General features: G+C 42.4%; 1 protein-coding gene across 2 annotated transcripts in view; it reads left to right on the top strand.

Annotated features, from left to right (window-relative positions):
- Nucleotides 1-22,139, top strand: part of LOC142184979 (protein crumbs homolog 2-like) — a 100,109-nt gene that overhangs the window by 57,360 nt on the left and 20,610 nt on the right. For both annotated transcript variants that reach the window (XM_075260167.1, XM_075260166.1), the window contains exons 7-8: nt 19,042-19,995; nt 21,492-22,039. In XM_075260167.1, coding sequence (XP_075116268.1) covers nt 19,042-19,995; nt 21,492-22,039 — 1,502 coding nt within the window. The remainder of the gene's footprint in view (nt 1-19,041; nt 19,996-21,491; nt 22,040-22,139) is intronic.

The following is a 22,139-nucleotide window of genomic DNA, read 5'->3' as shown; positions in this document are numbered from 1 at the left end:
ATAGTAGAATTGCTTCGGGAAAGATGAGACAGAATTGTTATTTCAAGGGGAATACGAACATTTACTAAACCCAAGATGTCAGGACAGGGCCTATGTACATACCATTAACTATCCCAGTGCTGGATTGGCAGGGCATTACCTGATAGCCGGGCACTGGAGAAGTAGTGTAAAGTAGGCACCAGGGTCAGATCAGATTGTTGTAAGGGCATGTGGAGCAGACGTTTTCTGTGACAGTCTTATTGTCTTCAGTGAATTTATTCCACCTAGGTAAGTGCATTTGTATAGCAACATTCAGCTGAACATTTTACTCTGAGCAGTGACAGGGTCCTGTACCTTTAAGGGAGCATGCACCACTGGTTTAGTGAGCAAAGCGAGGCCTGGAATAAACAGCAAGGCCTGACAAGAAAATAAAGCCGCTAATCCCCTGCACTCTGTGCATTAATCCCTCCAGAGTCAGCTTATTAGTTCATATTAGGATCACAGACCCTTCATCATGAGGAGAACCTGCCCGGGCTGAGTGGGAGAGACCATATAGACGCTGTGACACCTGCGGGCACCATCACGAACTACTGTATATTTACACTGTGACACCAGTATGCTCCCATCGAGATCCCAGATTAGGTATATGGTTTATGTGTCACAAAGGGATCGTTCACATCTGCGCCCAGCACTCCGTTATGCAGGTTTCCGTTTCCTGCATAAAACAGAGCAGGAGACGGAAAACTGCAGGACTCTTTCTCACCCATTCATTTGAATGGGTGAGAAAGCTGTCCGGCCGTGAGCGGTGGTGAGCGTTTTATGCTCTCCGCCGCGAAACCGGGTTTTTTAATCCGGACACAGAGTCGGACATGCAGTACTCTGTGTCCGGATTGAGAAAAAAAACTGTTTTGCGACGGAGAGCATAAAACACTCACCGCCACTCACGGCCGGACCCGGTCTGTGGTTTCCGTCTTCTTGCATGCAGAAGTCGGAAAGCACAGAACGGAGACCGAACGCAGGTGTGAAACTTGCGTTACTAAGTAATTTCCTGTGCAGCTGGCTTTGAGGCTGAAATGTATCCAAACAGTATGGCTGGCATTGTTATGGTGACACTTCTGGCTACAACTACGTTTGCGCCATGGTTGGCACTCATTGGGGCACTGTATCTTGCACCCTGTGGAGTTTGTAAGAATGGGAACTCTGCAAGCACGTTTATGGGGACACTATATAATGCTCTTATAGGGAACCAAAGTTACTTGTCCTGTCCTTGATGCCCATGCCGTCTTCACGAGTGGAGCATTGTGATGATAAGCTCACTTGGCTCCTCAGTTTTCTTGGCATTGTTCTACGAATCCATCTATGGGCACACGTTGTTTTAGCTGTATTGCCTATACCACTAAACTTTATATCTTAGGTCAGAGAACTGCTTACATCATAATCTTATTTGTTTAGTGTCACCAAATGTGAACCACATGAAAAACTCCAATGCAGCAGATGATATATGTACGTATATATACGTATGTATACGTACCTTACCTTTCACTAAAGTTTGCACTCTGATACTATAAATGTCTGCAGACCTGTGAAATGTTTCAGGCTAGGTTCACACTTGTGCTGGACTGATTCAGATTTGCCGGTGGTTTCCTGTTGTACCCTTAGACTATAATGGGGTCCGTTACATTACCAATGTTTCCACACTGAAACCTCCGTTCAGGACTTTTCTCTTCGCCTATTTTTGGCAGATTCTGCGGCAGAAATCTGGAGATATGAGCGGGATGTAAACCCAGGTTTATACAGTAATTGTATTATATTATATTAGCCTATTACATAGACTCTGGGCTTTTTGTTTCTGTCAAGGTAACGCTAAGTTCACACTGGCATTGGAGATGTCCACTAAATGGTGATGTCACAGTACAGAAAAAAACCTAATGGTATAGGGGTGGATTAGGACTGCCATGGCATATGAAGATTGAGCCCCCAACAGGTTTTTAGGGCCGGCTAAATGGGCTTTATTATCAGCTGAATGCTCATTCATGGAAATGTCCATTCTCAACCATTCCCAGTGTTAGGTTGGGTTTATACACTGCAATTATATCATGCACCCAGGATGCTGCCAGGCCCAGAGATTACAGCATAACTGAATGCCCTTGTATTTCTAATGGCCACAGGGTACAGGAGCAGGAACTACACTGTGTAATACCAGGAGTAGGCACACGACTACTTACTACTGCTTATGAGAAGACTAGTCACAGCCGGGGACATGTAAAATACTATCGCCATCACAGGACATTTCTAAGTGGTATACACATGTTTAAGTTGATGATAGACTTTGGTGGCCATGGGCCCCACCCAAGAAGGCCATGTTATAATCCTTCACTTAATGATGTCACCAAGTATTTATAGTGCACTCAATGATGTCACAGCATATGGGTAATTCAGTGATGACTTTGTATGGGAATAATGTAAGAAAGTACTGCAGGAGAAGGATAATGCACACAGAAGAATTAATGGGGTTTAGCAAGTTTAGAAGTAATCACTTATCAATAGGATAGGAATATCTTCATGGGGGGGGGGGGGGGTCCAACCACTGGGATCCTCACAAATCCTGAGAATGATGTTTGGTTATCTCCAGTGCTCCCATAGAGAATGAGTGGTAGGGTACATGCTCGGCCAGGGAAACGGAAACTAGACCCCCGGTCTCTATATCAGTGATGGTTCCAGCAGTCGGACCTACCCTAACAAAGTTGTGACCTCTCCTATTGATAGGAGATAACGTCCAAACTTGGTACAACCCTATCAGTCCTATTCCATTCTCTATTTCCTATTGACCATTCGTAGCTATCACTATGTGCACCTGACATCACCATTATGTGGTGGCGCCACCTATCTGCTGCTACATAAACTATTCTGTTATACAAAGTCCAGGATAATTCGCACTAGTCCTTAATGTGCAATTAGATAGAGGAAATTCAATGCTGATATACTTTTACTAATGCTAGGAACTGGGGAGGAATGGGATAGCTGGGGTTGCACAGTTTGGGTGCTGGGACTCATTCTGAAGCCCCTGCCTTGGACAGCCATAGAGTTTGTCCTGCCCGTTTCCTGTTTTGCTCCGAATTCTGTTCTGCTTTACCCCATCTCATTGGCTTTGATGGTCTTTTGTGTAGACGTAGTAAACAGGTTGCTCCTCTGTGAGGCCGGGCACTGTCAGTGGGACAGAACAGGCATCCCATGAGTCAGCAATGACAGGAGCCAGCTGGTAGTCTGCACCAGGAACGGATTAGATGTGTAGCCCAGCTCTGTGACTGCATACAAATCCCTTTTGCCTGACTGGTATGAGGGGGAGAGGCTGGTGCTTGCTCCATGCTGCGCCCATTGCTGCCTCTCACTCTCCCCAATGCCTGTGATCACACCATGAGCAGGAGAACTGCTGCGGCCATCTGGAGTGCGCTCTGTCTTCTTACAGGTAAGTGAAATTTAGCCTGGAGGTGGATCACAGGATCCATAAGAGCATTCAAGGGAGATCTAGTGGTCACGGGAAACTGTAGTTATCCAGCTTGTACTTGCACATAGTGGCACAGCATAGTATTCTAGTGTCCTCTCTCATCTCTCCTCCATATAGTCGGGGTAAGATGATACACATAACTTTGTATATATTTGCCTTGTTGTTCATCGTAATATTCAGTATACTTGTTTTATATGGCAAAAAAACTTCATAGTGGCCTGCGAGAGTTTTTGTAAAAAATTTACTAAGTGTACAAAGTTTCCAACTTACCCGGCTAATGTGAGAAATGAGATAAATGCGGCCATGTATGATCTACGTATACGTACACTGCCAGGTATTATATGGACGTTGTTATACTTTGTATTTTATACAATTATTTATTGTTGATGTATATAAAGTAAGACCTACATATGTGATCTAGGTGTCAGGTGTGTGTCTACATCTGTGTACATCATGGCTGGTGCACTATATGGAATATTGTAAATTGTAATGATGGATTGTGGTTAGTATACTGGTACATGGTGCTGTGGGCTAAAATAACAATTCTGTCACTACAATGGTCACTTGTGTGTACTGTTGTGATAGCGTGTAGGCACAAGGGAGGGGGTAGTGTATAAAGTCAGTTTTGCTGCTGCCTGTATTGTTGTAATCTCTGCCAAATTTATCAAAGATCACACAATTCTAAGTATCAGACTATATAACACTATCTAACAGTGAGCGGGCTACAAAATGTCATAGAATTATTTGTGCGAATAGGCTCAAAAAGTTGCAAAAAAGATTATAGTACTTGATAAATTCCACCCAAATGTAGACGAAATTTTGCTTTGGATCAAAAACTGTATGTGTGCGTGTATATAGCAATGTAAGCGGTTAACTCATTCACCCCCGGCTGCAGCAATTCCACTAAACCAATCTGCATGTAATTACGATAATTGGCGTGTAAAGTCTTATTAGTCTGTAGTTACTGTTTAGGTCTGTCCAGGACTATACAGGGGCTAAATGTGTGGATTTATGACATTGCAAAATTAAGAATTTATATTGTACTTGGTTGTTTGTTTTTTTTAGTTTATTTAAATTCTGTAAGTTGTTTTTTTTAAAATTTCTATTGCGTATGAGCTAAAAGCACAGGATCAGATGGTCGCTCTTTTTCACCAGGATTATTTTGACAACTTGTTTGTTTCTTATATTCCTATAAATACAAGCAGAACGGCACAGATGGATATTTTCATATTATTTTGCTGCATTGTGACCAATAAGATTTAGAAAACCTCTTTATGGGAGTCCCGGTTGTGAATAGGATGAAATGCTCTTGTGTTTGCAGATGCAGAATATTTCTGTGTATGTATCTGTGTGGAGCCGGCACTGCCTGGCACAGCCCGTAAATCATGGCCTGCTGGTGTCAGATCTGGGGAATCTGCGGCATTCCTGTGAATGATTAGTCCTGATGGGCAGGAGAAGGGAATGTGGGGGAGGCAGAGCAGGGGTCAGCATGTGTGATGAAGGGTTAACTACCCTGTCCATGGTAGGACCAGGCACTTGGCCCCCTCGCTCAGATTTGGGCATTCCACAATAAAGTTGTCATATTAGTAACAATTCTATATACTTATCCATGTCACAGGGTCATGAGGGGGAGGTCTGGCACATGAGACCCCCTACCTGATGTTCTGGAATGAGTGACTTATATGTAATGTCACTGGATGCAGTATAGGTCAACTCTGTATATTAATGGAAACTTCCGCTTGTAGATCCCTCCGGTGTAACCTCTGACAGATCAGTCATATAATGAAATGAATATATTTATATACTGTAGATTTATAATGCAAAAATCCCTTTAAGGTTAAAGTTTTTGGGGGTCTAAAACTAGTGAGGTAATCAATATCAGATCTGTAGGGGGAAATCTGACAACCAGGACAATTCAACTGATGCACAGAGAGTGGAGCAGGAGGCAGACATCACTATTCTCTGAACTGAGTCCCTGCAGGTTAGCTCCTGGTCCAGCCACTACATAGAGAACAGCGCTGTCTGCTTCCTGCTCTATTCTCTGAGAACAGCTAATACATGGGGGTGCCAAGTATCAGATCCCACCGATCTTCTATAGATGACCTGTACTTAGGCTAGGTCATCAACATTTCTATCCTGGAAAACCCCTTTTAAGTTTCTTTATGGTTATAAGTCTCCATCTTGCACCTATAGGGCTCTAAGGGACCGGTGTATTACCTCTGCATATACGAGTCCATATCATAAATTGCACGGTCTGCTGACCCAAACTGAGACCATCACAGATCCACATTGTGCTGAGAGTTCAGGTCCGCAGACCCATGGTCAAGTTGCTGAGCACATCCATAATAGAGTCGCTGGGGCGGGGAAATGGATTTAAAAATAACCGAAAACTGAACAGCAATCCGGACAACTGATGTGATTTTGTGGTCTAAGAGACCTCGGCGTGTAATAGCAGTTCTGGTTCGGACTTGTTTGGTCTGAACAAAACTGTTGGGAGGACCTTGTGAGATGGATCGAACAAGGTTTGCCCAAAATATGCTCATACCTGACAAGGGGCCTGGTTTATTTGGCATCAAGGTAAAATGCCTGATTTTGATTTAGGCCATAATCACCCCAGCCCTAATAGTCGCTCGTATACAGGGGCAATACACTCGTCTAAGACAGACCTTAACAACTCTGTCTGAACCTGGCCGAAGATAGGGACAGCAGTGTGATTTATATGTAAAAATAGAAGTGAGTGGAGTCCTGAGCCAAAGCCAATCCTGCACCAATACCAGGATGTTAATCACATGTATGTGTGAAAATACAGCCCGCCACCCAAATTAGGTTAATCTACAGTCACAGAGCAGCGGGTGCATTTACTTATAGTCTTCGAGCCATATGTCATGGGAATCTAGGAAGGTCATCTGGGATACAATCACACAAGGCAGATTGGTTGAAGAGGTTACTACACTCCAGAAACATTCTCACAGGCTGTGTGTATATACGCTGTATGTATATAGATATACTAGCTGGTACCCGCGACTTCGTCTGCGGTGATTGTAGAAGTGGGTATATACAGGCGCGGGTAAGGTTTTCGTATTGTGTATAAGGTATGGGATATGAAAAGTAACTGTGTATCTTGTTTTTGCTATAATTCTGAGAATACGTGAGACTTTTGTGTTGAACGTAATTTGTATTTCAGCCGCTATACGGTGTTCTGAGAAACTGTACATAGTGTCTTTGGGACAGAGGTATTTCAGGTTAATATACTTCGATATACAACATGGTATGATTTGTTATTTTCCGCCAGTACATGTAAGTTTTGGGCACAGGATACTCTTGAGCAAGCAACATAAAGTCTGTCCCTGTGCATGACAGTTTAGTAACTCCATGTGCCTCTTATTAATAGCAATTAACCCCATCATGTCCCTCACATTAACCCTTGTGTAAGAGTTACTGATATGTGAGTACTTGGAGGTAATAATTAAGTATCTTCATTATTGAGGTCTTTTATTAGTACCTCCATATGTCTCACATATTAGTAACCTTTATATGGGGCACACAGGGGTTAATATGAGGGACATGATGGGGTTTATTCCTATTAATATGAGGCACACAGGGGTTAATATGAGGGACATGATGGGGTTTATTCCTATTAATGTGAGGCACATGGAATTACTAAGACTAAACTAATAACCCCAAATGCCTGACATTAATGAGAATAGTAATCCTATGTACCTGTGTGTTTTCCAGTTTCACTTTGCTAGCAGCTTCCTGTCCTCCTCGGGGAATCTTTGCAGGATGCAGATGGCAGGAGCTATCACTATAGCAGGCACAGAGCTGAGCGATTAAGCTCCACCCCCTGGGTTTCCTGCACCCCTCTCAAAGGGGAGTGTCCTTATGCCTTAGCTGTAGCCGAGCACGGACTTCATTTAACTCTTGCAGGTCCTGGGCTGCTGGAGTGCCAGTGAAATATGGCAGGAGTGCCACTCTTGGCACATGTGCCAGGGGTTGCTGACCTCTGCTGTAGAGGGTAATATGAATTTTGTGGCTTGCTATGGTCCAAAGTGTGTAAGATTGCAGAAATAGTGATGTGAGTTTGGGGTTTGTGGGGGTCCTGGGAAAAACGTATGTGCGCTATTGTGACGAAAAGTAGCCTATTGCGCAATCCAGTGTAGTAACTATATTTGTGGAAAATTTCAGCCAAATCGGTGGAGCGGTTTTTGTGTGATTGAGGAACAAACATCCAAACATTCAAACATCCAAACACACAAACATCCAAACTCAATATTAGTAGGATAATACAGAAATAAATGTTCCTGCAGCTATTATCTAGCTGAATGGGGTTTATAGAAATTATTTACATCCACAGAGATGGCGGCTTGAATTAGTATTTTTCATGGCACTGTCAAGCAGTCTATTCTATTATAGAGCAGGATGAGCTGAGCAGACTGATCTACTGGAACTTCTCTATCAAATCTATAGCACTTGTCTTTTATCCATTTAAGTCTCCTGTCGTTTTAGTCTTAGGAGCCCAGTGGAATCGATGCTCAGCAGAGATTTAAAGGGTGTCTGTCACCAGAAGAACCCATTATAGTACCCAAGCCCTATTCAGAGACAGGCTAGGGTCACCTGAATCAAACCCTTGTGAGTCGCCGCTGCCTCTGTTGCTGAGCTATTGCCTTTTTTGTCAATATTCAAATAGGCTTTTTGGAGCAACAGCAGTGCCCTCATTGTACCGAAAAGATCATTTGCATATAGACAAAAATAGGATTTGATTCAAGTGACCTAAACCTATCTACAGATGTAGCTGAGTTAGGCTGGTCTTACACTACCATAATGTAAGTCCACAAATGGTCCGCAATTGAGGGTTTTCAATTGCGGACACATTATAGTCAATGTGGCCTCTTACACCACCGGATATTTTACCCGTGGTGTGGCCGCAACCGTGGTCCGCAATTTATAGAACATGTCCGTAATGACCGTGAATTACGGCACTGCACAGACTCGCCCATAGAACTGTATGGGCGAGTGCGGCAGTGTACGGGCATCTGCAGTGTCTATGTTGGTGATCAGCAACTTGCGGACCGTAAAAGCAATGTGGTAGTGTAAGACCAGCCTTAACCTGAACTACTTCAACTGGTTAAACTGCTGCAGCGAGATATCTTATCACAGAAGTCAATAAAAACCAGTGGCATTTTGTAATGACTTTATATGTTGATCACACAGAAGACAAGAAAAAACAGTATAAAGTACCAAGTACCTCATCTTCGTGTATCTGTACACACAGTAGGTATTTGCAGTAATTCTTGTGATGTTACAACTTTGTCTTTGCAGTTGTATTGCAGCTACAGCAACGTGCGCCTGCTCTTTTTGTCCATAATGTTTGGCAGTGCTGATCAACATGTCTGTTTTATACCATATGTTTGTGTCTGTCCAAAGAGTTAGCTAAAAAACCAAGATGTGAATAGAGCCAAATGATGATTTCGATCTAGGTCATAATCGCCCAGCCCTACTTTGGGTGCAGTTTGACAAAGAACTTGGGGTCTACCATCTCCAGAAATGAGGCCTATAGAGATTTGTATGCGCTACACTGGTTCACTTTTAGAGTGATAACTTCTTCCATCATGCATATGAAAAAGAGATGAAAACAGATCCACTCTGTGGAGGCCCACCCATTTGACACTTCTATCAGTAGCTGAGGCATAACTCAACACTCCTGGGCCCCAATGCAAAATCTGGGCATCACCTTATGAAGTTCAACCTCTGGGACCCTGAAGCTCCAGGGTCCAGTAGCAATACTATACCCCTGATCAGTAGCCAAAAGTAATAGTAGACATATCTTTGGAACTGGATAAGCTATATAAAAATATCAGCAGAAGATTCAGCACAGCAACCCCAGACTATCAGTGTGTGTATGTATACATGTGTATGTATATATGTGTATATTATATATATATTACAGTCCTATGAAAAAGTTTGGGCACCCCTATTAATCTTAATCATTTTTAGTTCTAAATATTTTGGTGTTTATAACAGCCATTTCAGTTTGATATATCTAATAACTGATGGACACAGTAATATTTCAGGATTGAAATGAGGTTTATTGTACTAACAGAAAATGTGCAATATGCATTAAACCAAAATTTGACCGGTGCAAAAGTATGGGCACCTCAACAGAAAAGTGACATTAATATTTAGTAGATCCTCCTTTTGCAAAGATAACAGCCTCTAGTCGCTTCCTGTAGCTTTTAATCAGTTCCTGGATCCTGGATGAAGGTATTTTGGACAAACAATTCAAGTTCAGTTAAGTTAGATGGTCGCCGAGCATGGACAGCCCGCTTCAAATCATCCCACAGATGTTCAATGATATTCAGGTCTGGGGACTGGGATGGCCATTCCAGAACATTGTAATTGTTCCTCTGCATGAATGCCTGAGGATTTGGAGCGGTGTTTTGGATCATTGTCTTGCTGAAATATCCATCCCCGGCGTAACTTCAACTTCGTCACTGATTCTTGAACATTATTCTCAAGAATCTGCTGATACTGAGTGGAATCCATGCGACTCTCAACTTTAACAAGATTCCCGATGCCGGCATTGGCCACACAACCCCAAAGCATGATGGAACCTCCACCAAATTTTACAGTGGGTAGCATGTGTTTTTCTTGGAATGCTGTTTCTTTTTGGACGCCATGCATAACGCCTTTTTTATAACCAAACAACTCAATTTTTGTTTCCAAAATGAAGCTGCCTTGTCCAAATGTGCTTTTTCATACCTCAGGCAACTCTATTTGTGGCGTACGTGCAGAAACGGCTTCTTTCTCATCACTCTCCCATACAGCTTCTATTTGTGCAAAGTGCGCTGTATAGTTGACCGATGCACAGTGACACCATCTGCAGCAAGATGATGCTGCAGCTCTTTGGAGGTGGTCTGTGGATTGTCCTTGACTGTTCTCACCATTCTTCTTCTCTGCCTTTCTGATATTTTTGTTGGCCTGCCACTTCTGGGCTTAGCAAGAACTGTCCCTGTGGTCTTCCATTTCCTTACTATGTTCCTCACAGTGGAAACTGACAGGTTAAATCTCTGAGACAACTTTTTGTATCCTTCCCCTGAACAACTATGTTGAACAATCTTTGTTTTCAGATCATTTGAGAGTTGTTTTGAGTAGCCCATGATGCCACTCTTCAGAGGAGATTCAAATAGGAGATCAACTTGCAATTGGCCACCTTAAATACCTTTTCCTATGATTGGATACATCTGGCTATGAAGTTCAAAGCTCACTGAGGTTACAAAACCAATTTTGTGCTTCAGTAAGTCAGTAAAAAGTAGTTAGGGGAATTCAAATCAATAAAATGATAAGGGTGCCCATACTTTTGCACCGGTCACATTTTGGTTTAATGCATATTGCACATTTTCTGTTAGTACAATAAACCTCATTTCAATCCTGAAATATTACTGTGTCCATCAGTTATTAGATATATCAAACTGAAATGGCTGTTGCAAACACCAAAATATTTAGAACAAAAAATGATTAAGATTAATAGGGGTGCCCAAACTTTTTCATAGGACTGTATATACATACATATAACTACAGAAAGTCAGAGGGTGAAACCGGTCCTCATTAAATGTGACAAGTACTCTAGTATATACTCGAGTATATGCCGACTTTTTGAGCACAGTTTTTATGCTGAAAAAGCTCCTCTTGGCTTATACCCAAGTCAGGTTCCATGGAACACAGAGACGTGCAAGGACCTGCATAAATTAAATGAAGGGGGAGGTCCTTTAGTATTACTGCTCTGTGATTGGCTTGTCATGTAGGTCACGTGACTGAGATGTCATCAAAGGTCCTGTAGCCACTAGAATGTAACATCTGCAGATAAGTCAGTGGCCATTATGTGCAGGATTCATTGTGTCTTATAGAAGATGTCTGTCGTATCGAGGAGAGGAAGCTACAGTACAGAGAAAGTAAAACACACAGGTACCTGCTGGGGTTATTATTCCTATTAATGTCAGGCATTTGGGGTTATTAATTTAGTTTCAGTAACTCCATGTGCCCCACATTAATAGCAGTTAACCCCATCATGTCCCTCATATTAACATCTGTGTGCCCCATATAAGGGTTACTAATAGGTGAGACACATGGGGGTACTAATAAAGGCCCTTAATTATGAAGATACCTAATTATTACCTCCATATGTCCCACATATCAGTAACTCTTATGTGAGGCACACAGGGGGTTAATGTGAGGGACATGATGGGGTTAACTGCTATTACAATTAGGCACATAGCTGTAATGCACATGACCAGACAGTTTTTTGGGGTAAAATTAGGGGCCTCGGCTTATATTCGGGTCAGCTTATACTTGAGCATATACGGTAATTAATAATGGAATATGGAATGGGGCAAATACTTTGAAGTCTTTTTATGAGTGCTGATTCTTACGCGAGTTATAGCGCCGCGTTACTCCATGTGATTGCCCCCTTATGTTGCATTCTTCCTCCTCAAAATCCGCCTCCCATTCATTTCAATGGGAGACAGTAGCAGCAAAATGACCTATCTTCAGGCCAATTCCACCTTGAAAAACCCATTGATATCAATGCAATTATTATTTTTTTTTTTTTTTTTTTACACTTTTTTGAAAAATAAAATGTCACATATGAGATTACGTCAGATGGGTCTGGGAGGTTTGCCCTCTCTTTGAGGACTCCAGGTCATCACCCTTTTTGTTCTGGATGTTTCGGGAGTATTGGCAGGTACGTGTACAACTCTGCAGAATATGTTGGTGTGATATGGGCTCTGATACAGATTTTTGCATTCGTGGTTTGGCTTATATCACTGACTCTTCCTGTGTAGTACAATATGGCCGCTGTATACATGCCTTGGATGACTTTTGTGACTACTTGTGTCTTCAGGCCTTTGTTTCTCCTGACTCCTCAGGCTGTTTCTGATCTTCCCCGCACCCGGTTATTATTGTATTCCAGCTAAAGCAAAGTTTCATTAAAGTTGGATTAATTCTGTGTTTGTAAAGAGTTTCTGTATGCCAGCCTAGATCACAGGGACGCCTACTGTGCCCCCTTGTCAGAGGCGTGCGTGGAGCTGTGATGTCTCCATCCCCTCCTCCGCCAGATACTCCGCACTCACAACCTGTATTTTTCTGGTTAGTGAGGATTACAACTATTGTCTGCTTGGCTCACAGATCATTCCAAACCTTGAGACATCCACCATATGTCATGTTTATTAGGTTATTATGATAATCTGCACAAGGTGGTGGGATCAGTATGTACCAAGCAGGATGACAAAATGTGAACTGGGGTTACAAGGAAGATGTAATCATTGTGGCTGGAGGCGACATATACTGTTGTGAGATCTAAATCCAGGGCCTGGTGGTTGAGAATCTTTTTCCATGTTGTGTTCTATGGATTTCTAGAACTGAAGTACAAGAATATACCAGGCCGTGCGTCTTACTGAAAAACCATCACTCTGAAATCTGGAGTCTTCTGATATTAAACAAACACAGATGGGTCAGTATCAGCTGAATGTGACCCCTTTATTTCCATGAAAATTCATGGCTCCATTGATTTCACAATATGCAGATAAGCAGTCTGGAGCACCGTGGGCGGCTCTGTTGCTCCAAACTGCTATGCCCCACATTGCTCTAACATGCCCTATTTAGACCATCTGCACCACTGTTTAGCAAACTGGTGAACACCCATGGCAGGTATTGAACCAAATCCAGAAGTTTCTTCCACACTTGCAGTCCTGCCAAATACCAATAGCTAGTATTGCCAGCAGTTGGCAGTCCTGCAAAGGACCTTTGATGATGTCACTGAATTGTGGGTCTGTGAGGGAAAGCACTGGTGATGTCACTGTTTCCTTATCATCGACCTGATTGGTCTCAGCGGCCACGTGGCACAGGACGAGACCGAACACAAACTGGCGGTGGACAATGGAGGGACAGGTGTGTATGACTTGTAATTTCATGTTATACCTCCCTCGGCCTCCATTGAATAAATAAGGAGCAGTGTGATGAGAATGGGTTATCTTCTACACAGTAGGGTAATATGAGGGGCAGGGTCTGACCTGGAGCAGCTTAATAATGGATGATTTGCTAACTTTTTGAGTCGAGGAGCACTATTCAGGACAGAATTTTTCATTTTTTTTTTAAATGTAGATTGTGAGCCCCAGATTTTTTTTTTCCCTATTAGTATATCTTTTTGGAATATGAGATGGAAATCCACGCAAACACGGGGAGAACATACAAACTCTTTGCAGATGGTTTTTTTTGCCCTTGCCGGGATTTGAACACCAGGGCCCCAGCGCTGCAGGGCTGCAGTGCTAACCACTGACCCAGCGTGTGGCCCCTATTCAGGACAGAAATTCTGTAGGGAGCCCTTAACATATTTTACCTAAATCCTACATAGGTGCCAAAGATAACGAGCGATATTAACGAAGGGGGGAGATTTCTAACGAATTGATATTAGATATTACATTTTCTATTCGCCTTATTCAAAATTTTTTCTTTTTCAGTCAGTTAAAAGATAAGGAACTTAACTACATATAATGAAAAACAAAAATCCTGAAAACACGGATCCTATTTCTTAAATCTTAAAAAACTTAATGTCTTCATTTTAATGTGAAGAATGAGGCCGCTTTTGATTTTCACAGTTTAGCAATATCTGGTTGAATTTTGGATTTTTGCAATCGAATGTCAGGTTCCGCATTCAGTCAAGATCTAGATTCCGTTTTAGTGGGCACATAGGCGGAGAATGCGGCTTCACATAAGTATGTTGTTGCAAAAGAAAGAAGAATTATCGCTTTATCTGACAATATTTTAAATTAATCTTTGAGTTGACACCAAAAATCTACTAGCGATTTACTTTTAAAATGTCCTTTTATGGCAGAATCTGACATCAAATCTATCAGGCACTCGTACTGCTGAGATGTTAACCCTTTCCCGCCGATGGCATTTTTTGATTTTCGTTTTTTGTTTTTGACTCCCCTCCTTCTAAACCCCATACCTTTTTTATTTCTCCGCTCCCAGAGCCATATGGGGTCTTAATTTTTGCGGGACAAATTTTTCTTCATGATGCCACCATTAATTATTCTGTAGAATGTACTGGGAAGATGGAAAGAAAATTCCAAGTGGGGTGGATTTGAAGAAAAAATGCATTTCTGCGACTTTTTTACGGGCTTTGGTTTTACAGCGTTGACTGTGCAGCCAAAATGACATGTCACCTGTATTCTGTGTTTCGGTACGGTTCCAGGGATACCAAATTTATATGGTTTTATTTACATTTTGACCCCTTAAAAAAAATCCAAAACTGTGTTAATTTTTTTTTCTAAAAGTCGGCATATTCCGACAGCCGTAACTTTTTTATACGTCCGTGTACAGGGATGCATAGGGCGTCTTTTTTTGCGGGGCCGGGTGTACTTTGTAGTTCTACCATTTTGGGGAAATGCTTTTGCTTTGATCACTTTTTATTCAAATTTTTATCAGAATCAAAACAGTGAAAAAACGGCGGTTTGGCAATTTTGACTATGTGTTCTAGGGAAAGGGGGGTGATTTGAATTTTTTATACTTTTTATATATTTTTTTACATTTATTAGACCCCCTAGAGGTGTTGAACCCCAGGGGGTCTGATCACTAATGCATTGCAAAAAATCATCCTTTCTTTTGTAGGCTGCATAGACCAGCCTGCAAAAGAAAAAGCTTGCAGACAAGCCTGGGAGCCTTGTAAAGGCTCCCGGCTGTCATGCCAACGTGACATCGGCCCTGGAGCATGCGGCAAAATGGCGGTGCCCATGCGCCGCCGGGAAAATGGCCTTTGACCATGGCGCCGGAGGGGTAATGCCTCCGATCGGTCCGGGGACCGATCAGAGGCATTACAGCTGGTTGTCTACTGCTTAACCCCTTCCCGACATGCGCCGTAATAGTACGGCGCGTGTCGGGTCTGTAACTATGGCGACCGCCCGGGAGCCGGGCGGCCGTCATAGCCGCCGGGTGTCTACTGCTTTAAGCAGTAGACAACCGGCTCTGATGCCTCCGATCGGTCCCCGGACCGATCGGAGGCATTAACCCCTCTGGCGCTGCTGTCAAAGGCGCCGGAGGCGCCATCTTCCCGGCGGCGCATGGGCGCCGCCATTTTGGCAAGGATCGCCGGCTCCTGGAGCATGCTCCAGGGCCGACCCCCCGTTGCCATGACAGCCGGGAGCCTTGTTAAAGGCTCCCAGCCGGTCTGCAAATTCTCTCTTTTGCAGACTGGTGTATACAGCCTGCAAAAGAGATGATGATTTTTTGCAATGCATTGCAATGCATTAGCATTGTAATGCATTGCATTAGTGATCAGACCCCCTGGGGTTCAACACCCCTAGGGGGTCTAATAAATGCAAAAAAAAAAATTAAAAAAAAAGTAAAAAAAAATATAAAAAAAATATAAAAAGTATTAAAAGTTCAAATCACCCCCCTTTCCCTAGAACACATATAAAAGTAGTTAAAAACTGTGAAACATATACATGTTAGGTATCCCCGCGTCCAAAATCGCCCGTTCTACAAATCTATAAAAATATTTTTCCTGTTCGGTAAACGCCGTAGCAGGAAAAATAGTCAAAAGTGCCAAACCGCCGTTTTTTCACTGTTTTAATTCTGATAAAAATTTGAATAAAAAGTGATCAAAGCAATAACATTTCCTGAAAATGGTAGAACTAAAAAGTACACCCGGCCCCGCAAAAAAAGACGCCCTATGCATCCCCGTACACCTATGTATAAAAAAGTTACGGCCGTCGGAATATGGCGACTTTTAGAAAAAATTTTTTTTAACACCGTTTTGGAATTTTTTTTAGGGGTCAAAATGTAAATAAAACCATATAAATTTGGTATCCCTGGAACCGTACCGAAACACAGAATACAGGGGACATGTCATTTTGGCTGCACAGTGAACGCCGTAAAACCAAAGCCCGTACGAAAGTCGCAGAAATGCATTTTTTCTTCAAATCCACCCCATTCTGAATTTTTTTCCTGCTTCCCAGTACATTATATAGAATAATTAATGGTGGCATCATGAAGAAAAAATTGTCCCGCAAAAATTAAGACCTCATATGACTCTGGGAGCGGAGAAATAAAAAAGTTATGGGGTTTAGAAGGAGGGGAGTCAAAAACGAAAAACGAAAATCAAAAAATGCCATCGGCGGGAAGGGGTTAAAGCAGTAGACACCCGGCGACTATGGCAGCCGCCCGGCTCCCGGGCGGTCGCCATAGTTACACACCCGACATGCGCTGTAGTATTACGGCGGATGTCGGGAAGGGGTTAAGCAAGCAGTTTTTTTTCAACATAGCAGAGTATGGATTTACAACCCAGAAGTTTTCTTTAATTTTCTTGTGGAATTCCTCAGGAAAATAATTATTGAATCTCTCAAGTAAATTTAGCAGATGAGCGAGTGACTGCACAATACCAGTGTGAAAGATGAGTAAAGCACTTCCGTCCGTAGGTAGATTGTTTGGTGAATATATGAGATCAGCGTATTAAGCCGGAAAGGGCGGTCTGAGACCCGTTTGGTAGTGCCGTATGACCGTGAAGTGTTAATCCGCCGGCCTCGTATATTCACCAAACAGACCATAGTGCCGTACCAGTAGAATAATAAGAGTGCATGTGAACCAGTATTTTAATTATGAAACCCTTCACATTTATCTATTTTTTTTATTGTTAACCGTTTATTATTGCCATATCGCGGAGCACCTGTATAATGGCTCGCAGAGCACCTGTATAATGGCTCGCGGAGCACTTGGTTGCTACACGGAGCACAGTGTGGGAAACGCTGGAATAGTGTGTTGGCAAAACATGGTCACAGTGCCATCTGCTGGTGACTTCAAGGGGCTACATTTCTATGTGATTTTGTAATGAATGATTTTTAGCAGCTGCCTTATAATATAAATGTGTGCATTGTGTGCACTGTGTGCATTACCCGGGTTGTTCCCCACTTTCCTCATCTGTGATCTGTTCCCTTTTGACCATATCACCGCTATGGTTCCCTCTTGATCAGTATGTACATTAATGTCAGTCATTTCACAGTGTCATACGTCTGCACTTTACAAAGGCCTTGTGATCAGTATCTTGGAACTTGAGTTTCTTAAATCTGTATGTAAATTTCTCATAGACTTACATAGAAAAAGTGACTTGTGGCTGCTGTGTGAATTGGCAGGTCACTTTGTTGGTCACATGATCGCAGAGACCAAACACCCCTGGAAGCCTCTGCTAAAGGCAGTGACTGAGTGAAGAGACCCCCTCGGTAAATATTACACTATGCCCTGAACTAATGGGCCAGATAATGAAAGGAGTGTCCCTATACACACATCAGTAGACTGTGTAAACCCATAATGAGTGATTGTAAAGAGACACTGAAGCCATTACATAGCCACAATATATAACCAGGCTGACTCTTTATATGCTGGGAAATCCTGCCACTAAAATACAAAGCTGCAAATGGACAATGGGACAGATTTACTAAAAGCTGTGCACAACATTTATTATGTGTGCTAGAATCTCCTTACGATTACTCCAACATTCTGGCACAAGTCATCAGACTAGTAAGTGGTATAAACTCTAGCCAAGACAGGTTTATTATCCAGCACCAGCCACTGGCTGGATGAAACCAGTGCTCAGTGTCTCCCCTTTAGCTGTGACTGACACATTAAGCCATTGTCTGCATTGTCTGTAGGTAAATTTATATCAGTCCAACAACAAATAGAGAAAATATCTGCAGCTCACCATATGAAGATCTTCAGCACAACTTAAACCTCAGGGTGCACAAGCTACTCCAGACTTGAAAGAGTGTGATGTAGCAATCCTTTCAGCGAAGAGAATAAAGCCGCCATCTCTCTGAGGTTAGCTGAAATGTCACTTTTAATCCATCAGAATAATAAAAATATACAAACAGGAAAAAACCCCAAAACCCCCAAAAAACTAAAAAACGCTTTCTGAAGCGTTTCAAGGCTGAGTGGACACTCAGTCTGGAAACGCGTCAGTTAAGCATTTTTTTTAGTTTTTTTTCACAGACTGTGTATCTGTGGAAAGAGAGAGGGGGAGGAAAAACCCCATGCAGTCTCTGCAGGGGAAGTGAGGGGGATTACACTCCTCAGCATCAGTGTCTATCAGCACTAAGGAGACGAGCTTCCTCATGGTCTGTAGAAGGAGAAATTGGTCCAGGAATGAAGCTATGCAAATACAGAAGGGCTAGTGAAGCATCCTGGACACACAGATCTCATATCCAGCATGTACAGTATTGCTGCGAGTTACATGTCCTATAAGACCCTGCAACTAGGAGTAGCTTATGAAGTGGAGTTCAGGGGGTCTGAAAGTGAACAACGGTCACAGCATGAAACCTTTATAGCTTGTAGAAGAGACTGTGACCAGGTACAAATCTGTTTGCAGAATATAACATGTATGTGTTGGTCCTGCCTACATGAAGATGACTATATGTACTGCTTGTGTTACATATGCTGTATGCCTAATGAGACGGTTCTTGCAGATGTCCCGCTTTATGGCGGTATTCATTGATTATTTGCTTGTACTTTCCTAGGTGTACTATGCACTATAAACATCGATGACTGTGAAAGCAACCCATGTGAGAATGGAGCAACCTGTGAAGATGGCGTTGCAGACTACACCTGTAAATGTCCAGCACCCGTACTAGATGGCATTACATGGGGAGGTAAAAACTGCTCCACAAAACTGCTGGGGTGCTTAAACCATACCTGCCAAAATAATGCTGTGTGCATTCCCTACTATGAAGAAGAGATCCATAGCTATTTCTGCAAATGCCAGCCAGGCTTTTACGGGGTGGATTGTTCCATTCCCACCACATTTTCCTTCTCATCGGGTGGGTACATCATATATGACCTGGAGGTATCCAACAAAAGTAAGAGGAGCACTGAAGACCATTCTACCTATATAGCAGTACGCTTCAGAACAACTTTACCAACTATGGTTCTCCTATACCGTGGCGATGAAACAAGTTATCTCATACTGGAACTGTATAATGGACTGCTTCAGGTTCTATGTAATACTAGCAATACTTCTTCAGTCCTGGTAATAGAGGACTATAGAGTAGATGATGGCCATTGGTATAAAGCAGAAGTTACTCTGAATTCATTCCTGAACCTAACACTACACCATGAAGGTTGCAGCAATGGTACATGTTCTATCACCCAACCTCTAAGCTCCAAGTATAATCCTCATCTTCAGGAGTCGTTCAGGAAGCTATACATAGGTGGACTCACACAGGACTCTCTGCGAGACAATACACAGAGCAGGCAAAATTTCACTGGATGTTTAGAAGATCTTATGGTTGACTCCATTACCCTGATACCCCAATATGTGAGAGATGACCAATCCCATCATCTTATCCTGGGATGTAATAAAACAGACTGGTGTCACCCCAATCCTTGTCACCATGGATCATCATGCATTGACCAATGGATCAGCTATAAGTGCAACTGTATCCGACCCTACACAGGTCCAACATGCTTAGAAGGTATGTACTTGGTTGAGGTTTTTTTGTCTTCTTTTAGACAGTTTTTTCCACTTTGTCATGCATATTTACTATTATATTATTCTTTTGTTTAGGTAAAATAGTGACTCCATTCAGTAAAAAGATCTTCAAAAAGTGTTATACAGGTCATGGCAAATGCAGTTTTTGGTACAAAAAAAGAGGCCCAAATCTTATAGATTCTCATAGCCTGACTGCAGGTAAAATTGCCAGAACTTCCAGTTATGGAACACCTTTTTATAAATGAATAGTACATGGAAATATGAGAAACCTTGTAATATCTTAGTAAAGAAACTGGTTTCTTCCATATTAGACTGTCCTTGTCTTCTCTCAGTCTGTTTATTTACATAGAAGTCTATGGTGAAGAGGAGGACGCTGTGCAGTAGTAGTGTCTTATCTTGAAAGATACGGCAGCATCAGAAGAGCTAACTCACCCACCGCTCAGCAGCTGCAGTGGTTTGTGTGTCCCAGCAACCTTCTTCTCACCCTCCCTTCTCTATAGACTTCTATGTAAAAAAGTAACTAATCCTGATAAGAAGATATATTATAAAGTTTCTTATATTCACCTGTACTATTCATTCTATAATTGGAGGTACTTGTTAATTCTTTCATCTCATGTAACTTGTCAAATCCTAAATTTTCCTTAAAGGGATTGACCAGTTTCTCAGAAACAGTGGCCACAAATAGTGGATGTGTTTAAAATATAGTAAAACAAACTGAAAAGTACTAACCTCTGAACCCCTGGCTATGTCTACAGTGCTCACATCGACTGTATGTCACCACTTTAGCTAATCACTGGCTTTGGCGGTGCCCTGCAGACACGACCCCTGGGATAACCGTGGATGTTCGCAATGTATAAAGTCCAGCAAAGACTTCTTCCATAAAATTTAACTTTTAATAAAGATGCAATTAAAAACCACAAATTCTTCAGCAAGCATTTTTACATAGGTGGAATTATGCAGTGAGCTACATAGGTGACTAGCTAGCTTACGCGTTTCGGAATAAAGGTTCCTTAGTCGTCCACAATACTGACAAAAAAAATGTGTGCTGTGATTCCTCCCCCCCAGAGGTGTGTGTGTGCGGCCTGTTGTATACAGGGACAGCAGGCAGACCAAAAATTAGCCTGCCTCAATAAATATCTATCTTCTCAATTGGCTAAGTGTTCGACTGCTGGGAGCCTAACTGATTACACGAATGGGGGCCCCCGAGTACCATGTACGAGTGCACTTGAGCATGCTCGCTTTTATCCATTCATCTGTATGGGACTGCCAATGAGGAGATGAGTACATCTATCTATATCTGTCCCATAGAGATGAATAGATGGTTGTATGTTTGTCTGCCATTCTAATAACACAGGGGACGAGGGGCTGCCCGTGGTCAGACCCCACCAGTCGGACACTGAGGCGATAAGTTGTCATTCTTGGAATACCAATCTCCAACTTCTCATGCGTTGTCTCTCTTCATCCCTCTCTGTTTCACAGAATACACGTCTGCCACTTTCTTCTTGGAAGATTCTCCTAGTTTTGCCAACTTCACAATCACCCGGCACATTGGAGACTCTGTCAATATATCTGCATTTGTTAGGACTCTTAAACCCGATGGCCTGGTGCTACAGATCAGTAATGGTACCGCAGACTACTTGTCCATCTACCTGAAAGCTGGACAAATCCACATCAAACTCATGTCAGAAAGTTTTCATTTCAAGGAATATATCAGCAATGGCAAGAAGCAGATGATCAATATATCTATCATGGCGGGGCTTGTTCAACTAAATGGTGCCAAAGTTATGGAAGAGCTAGAACAGCTGCCATTACTATCAGTCTCCACAGAAGACTCTGTGCTTGTTGGTGGAATGCCACCAGGTGGAGATATTGAGCAATGGGGCGGATATTTTAAAGGATGTCTCCAGGATGTGAGAATCAATGATCATCAGGTGGAGTTTTTCTCGTTTGATACTCAAGATGATCAGTTTTATCCAGTTTCTATCAGCAACGTGACAAAGAATTGTGTGTCTGACAACGTGTGTCAGGTGAGTATTATACTGTACTGTACCCATAGTGCACACATTTACTCTCATTGTCCTGTTATCATAATCAATTACCAAATTCAAATGTCATAATGTGACAAAG

Source organism: Leptodactylus fuscus, chromosome 11, assembly GCF_031893055.1.
Source record: "Leptodactylus fuscus isolate aLepFus1 chromosome 11, aLepFus1.hap2, whole genome shotgun sequence".
In the NCBI taxonomy this organism is placed as follows: Eukaryota; Metazoa; Chordata; class Amphibia; order Anura; family Leptodactylidae; genus Leptodactylus; species Leptodactylus fuscus.
The sequence above is the reverse complement of the archived record's forward strand: the minus strand, read 5'-3'. Positions and strand labels throughout refer to the sequence as shown.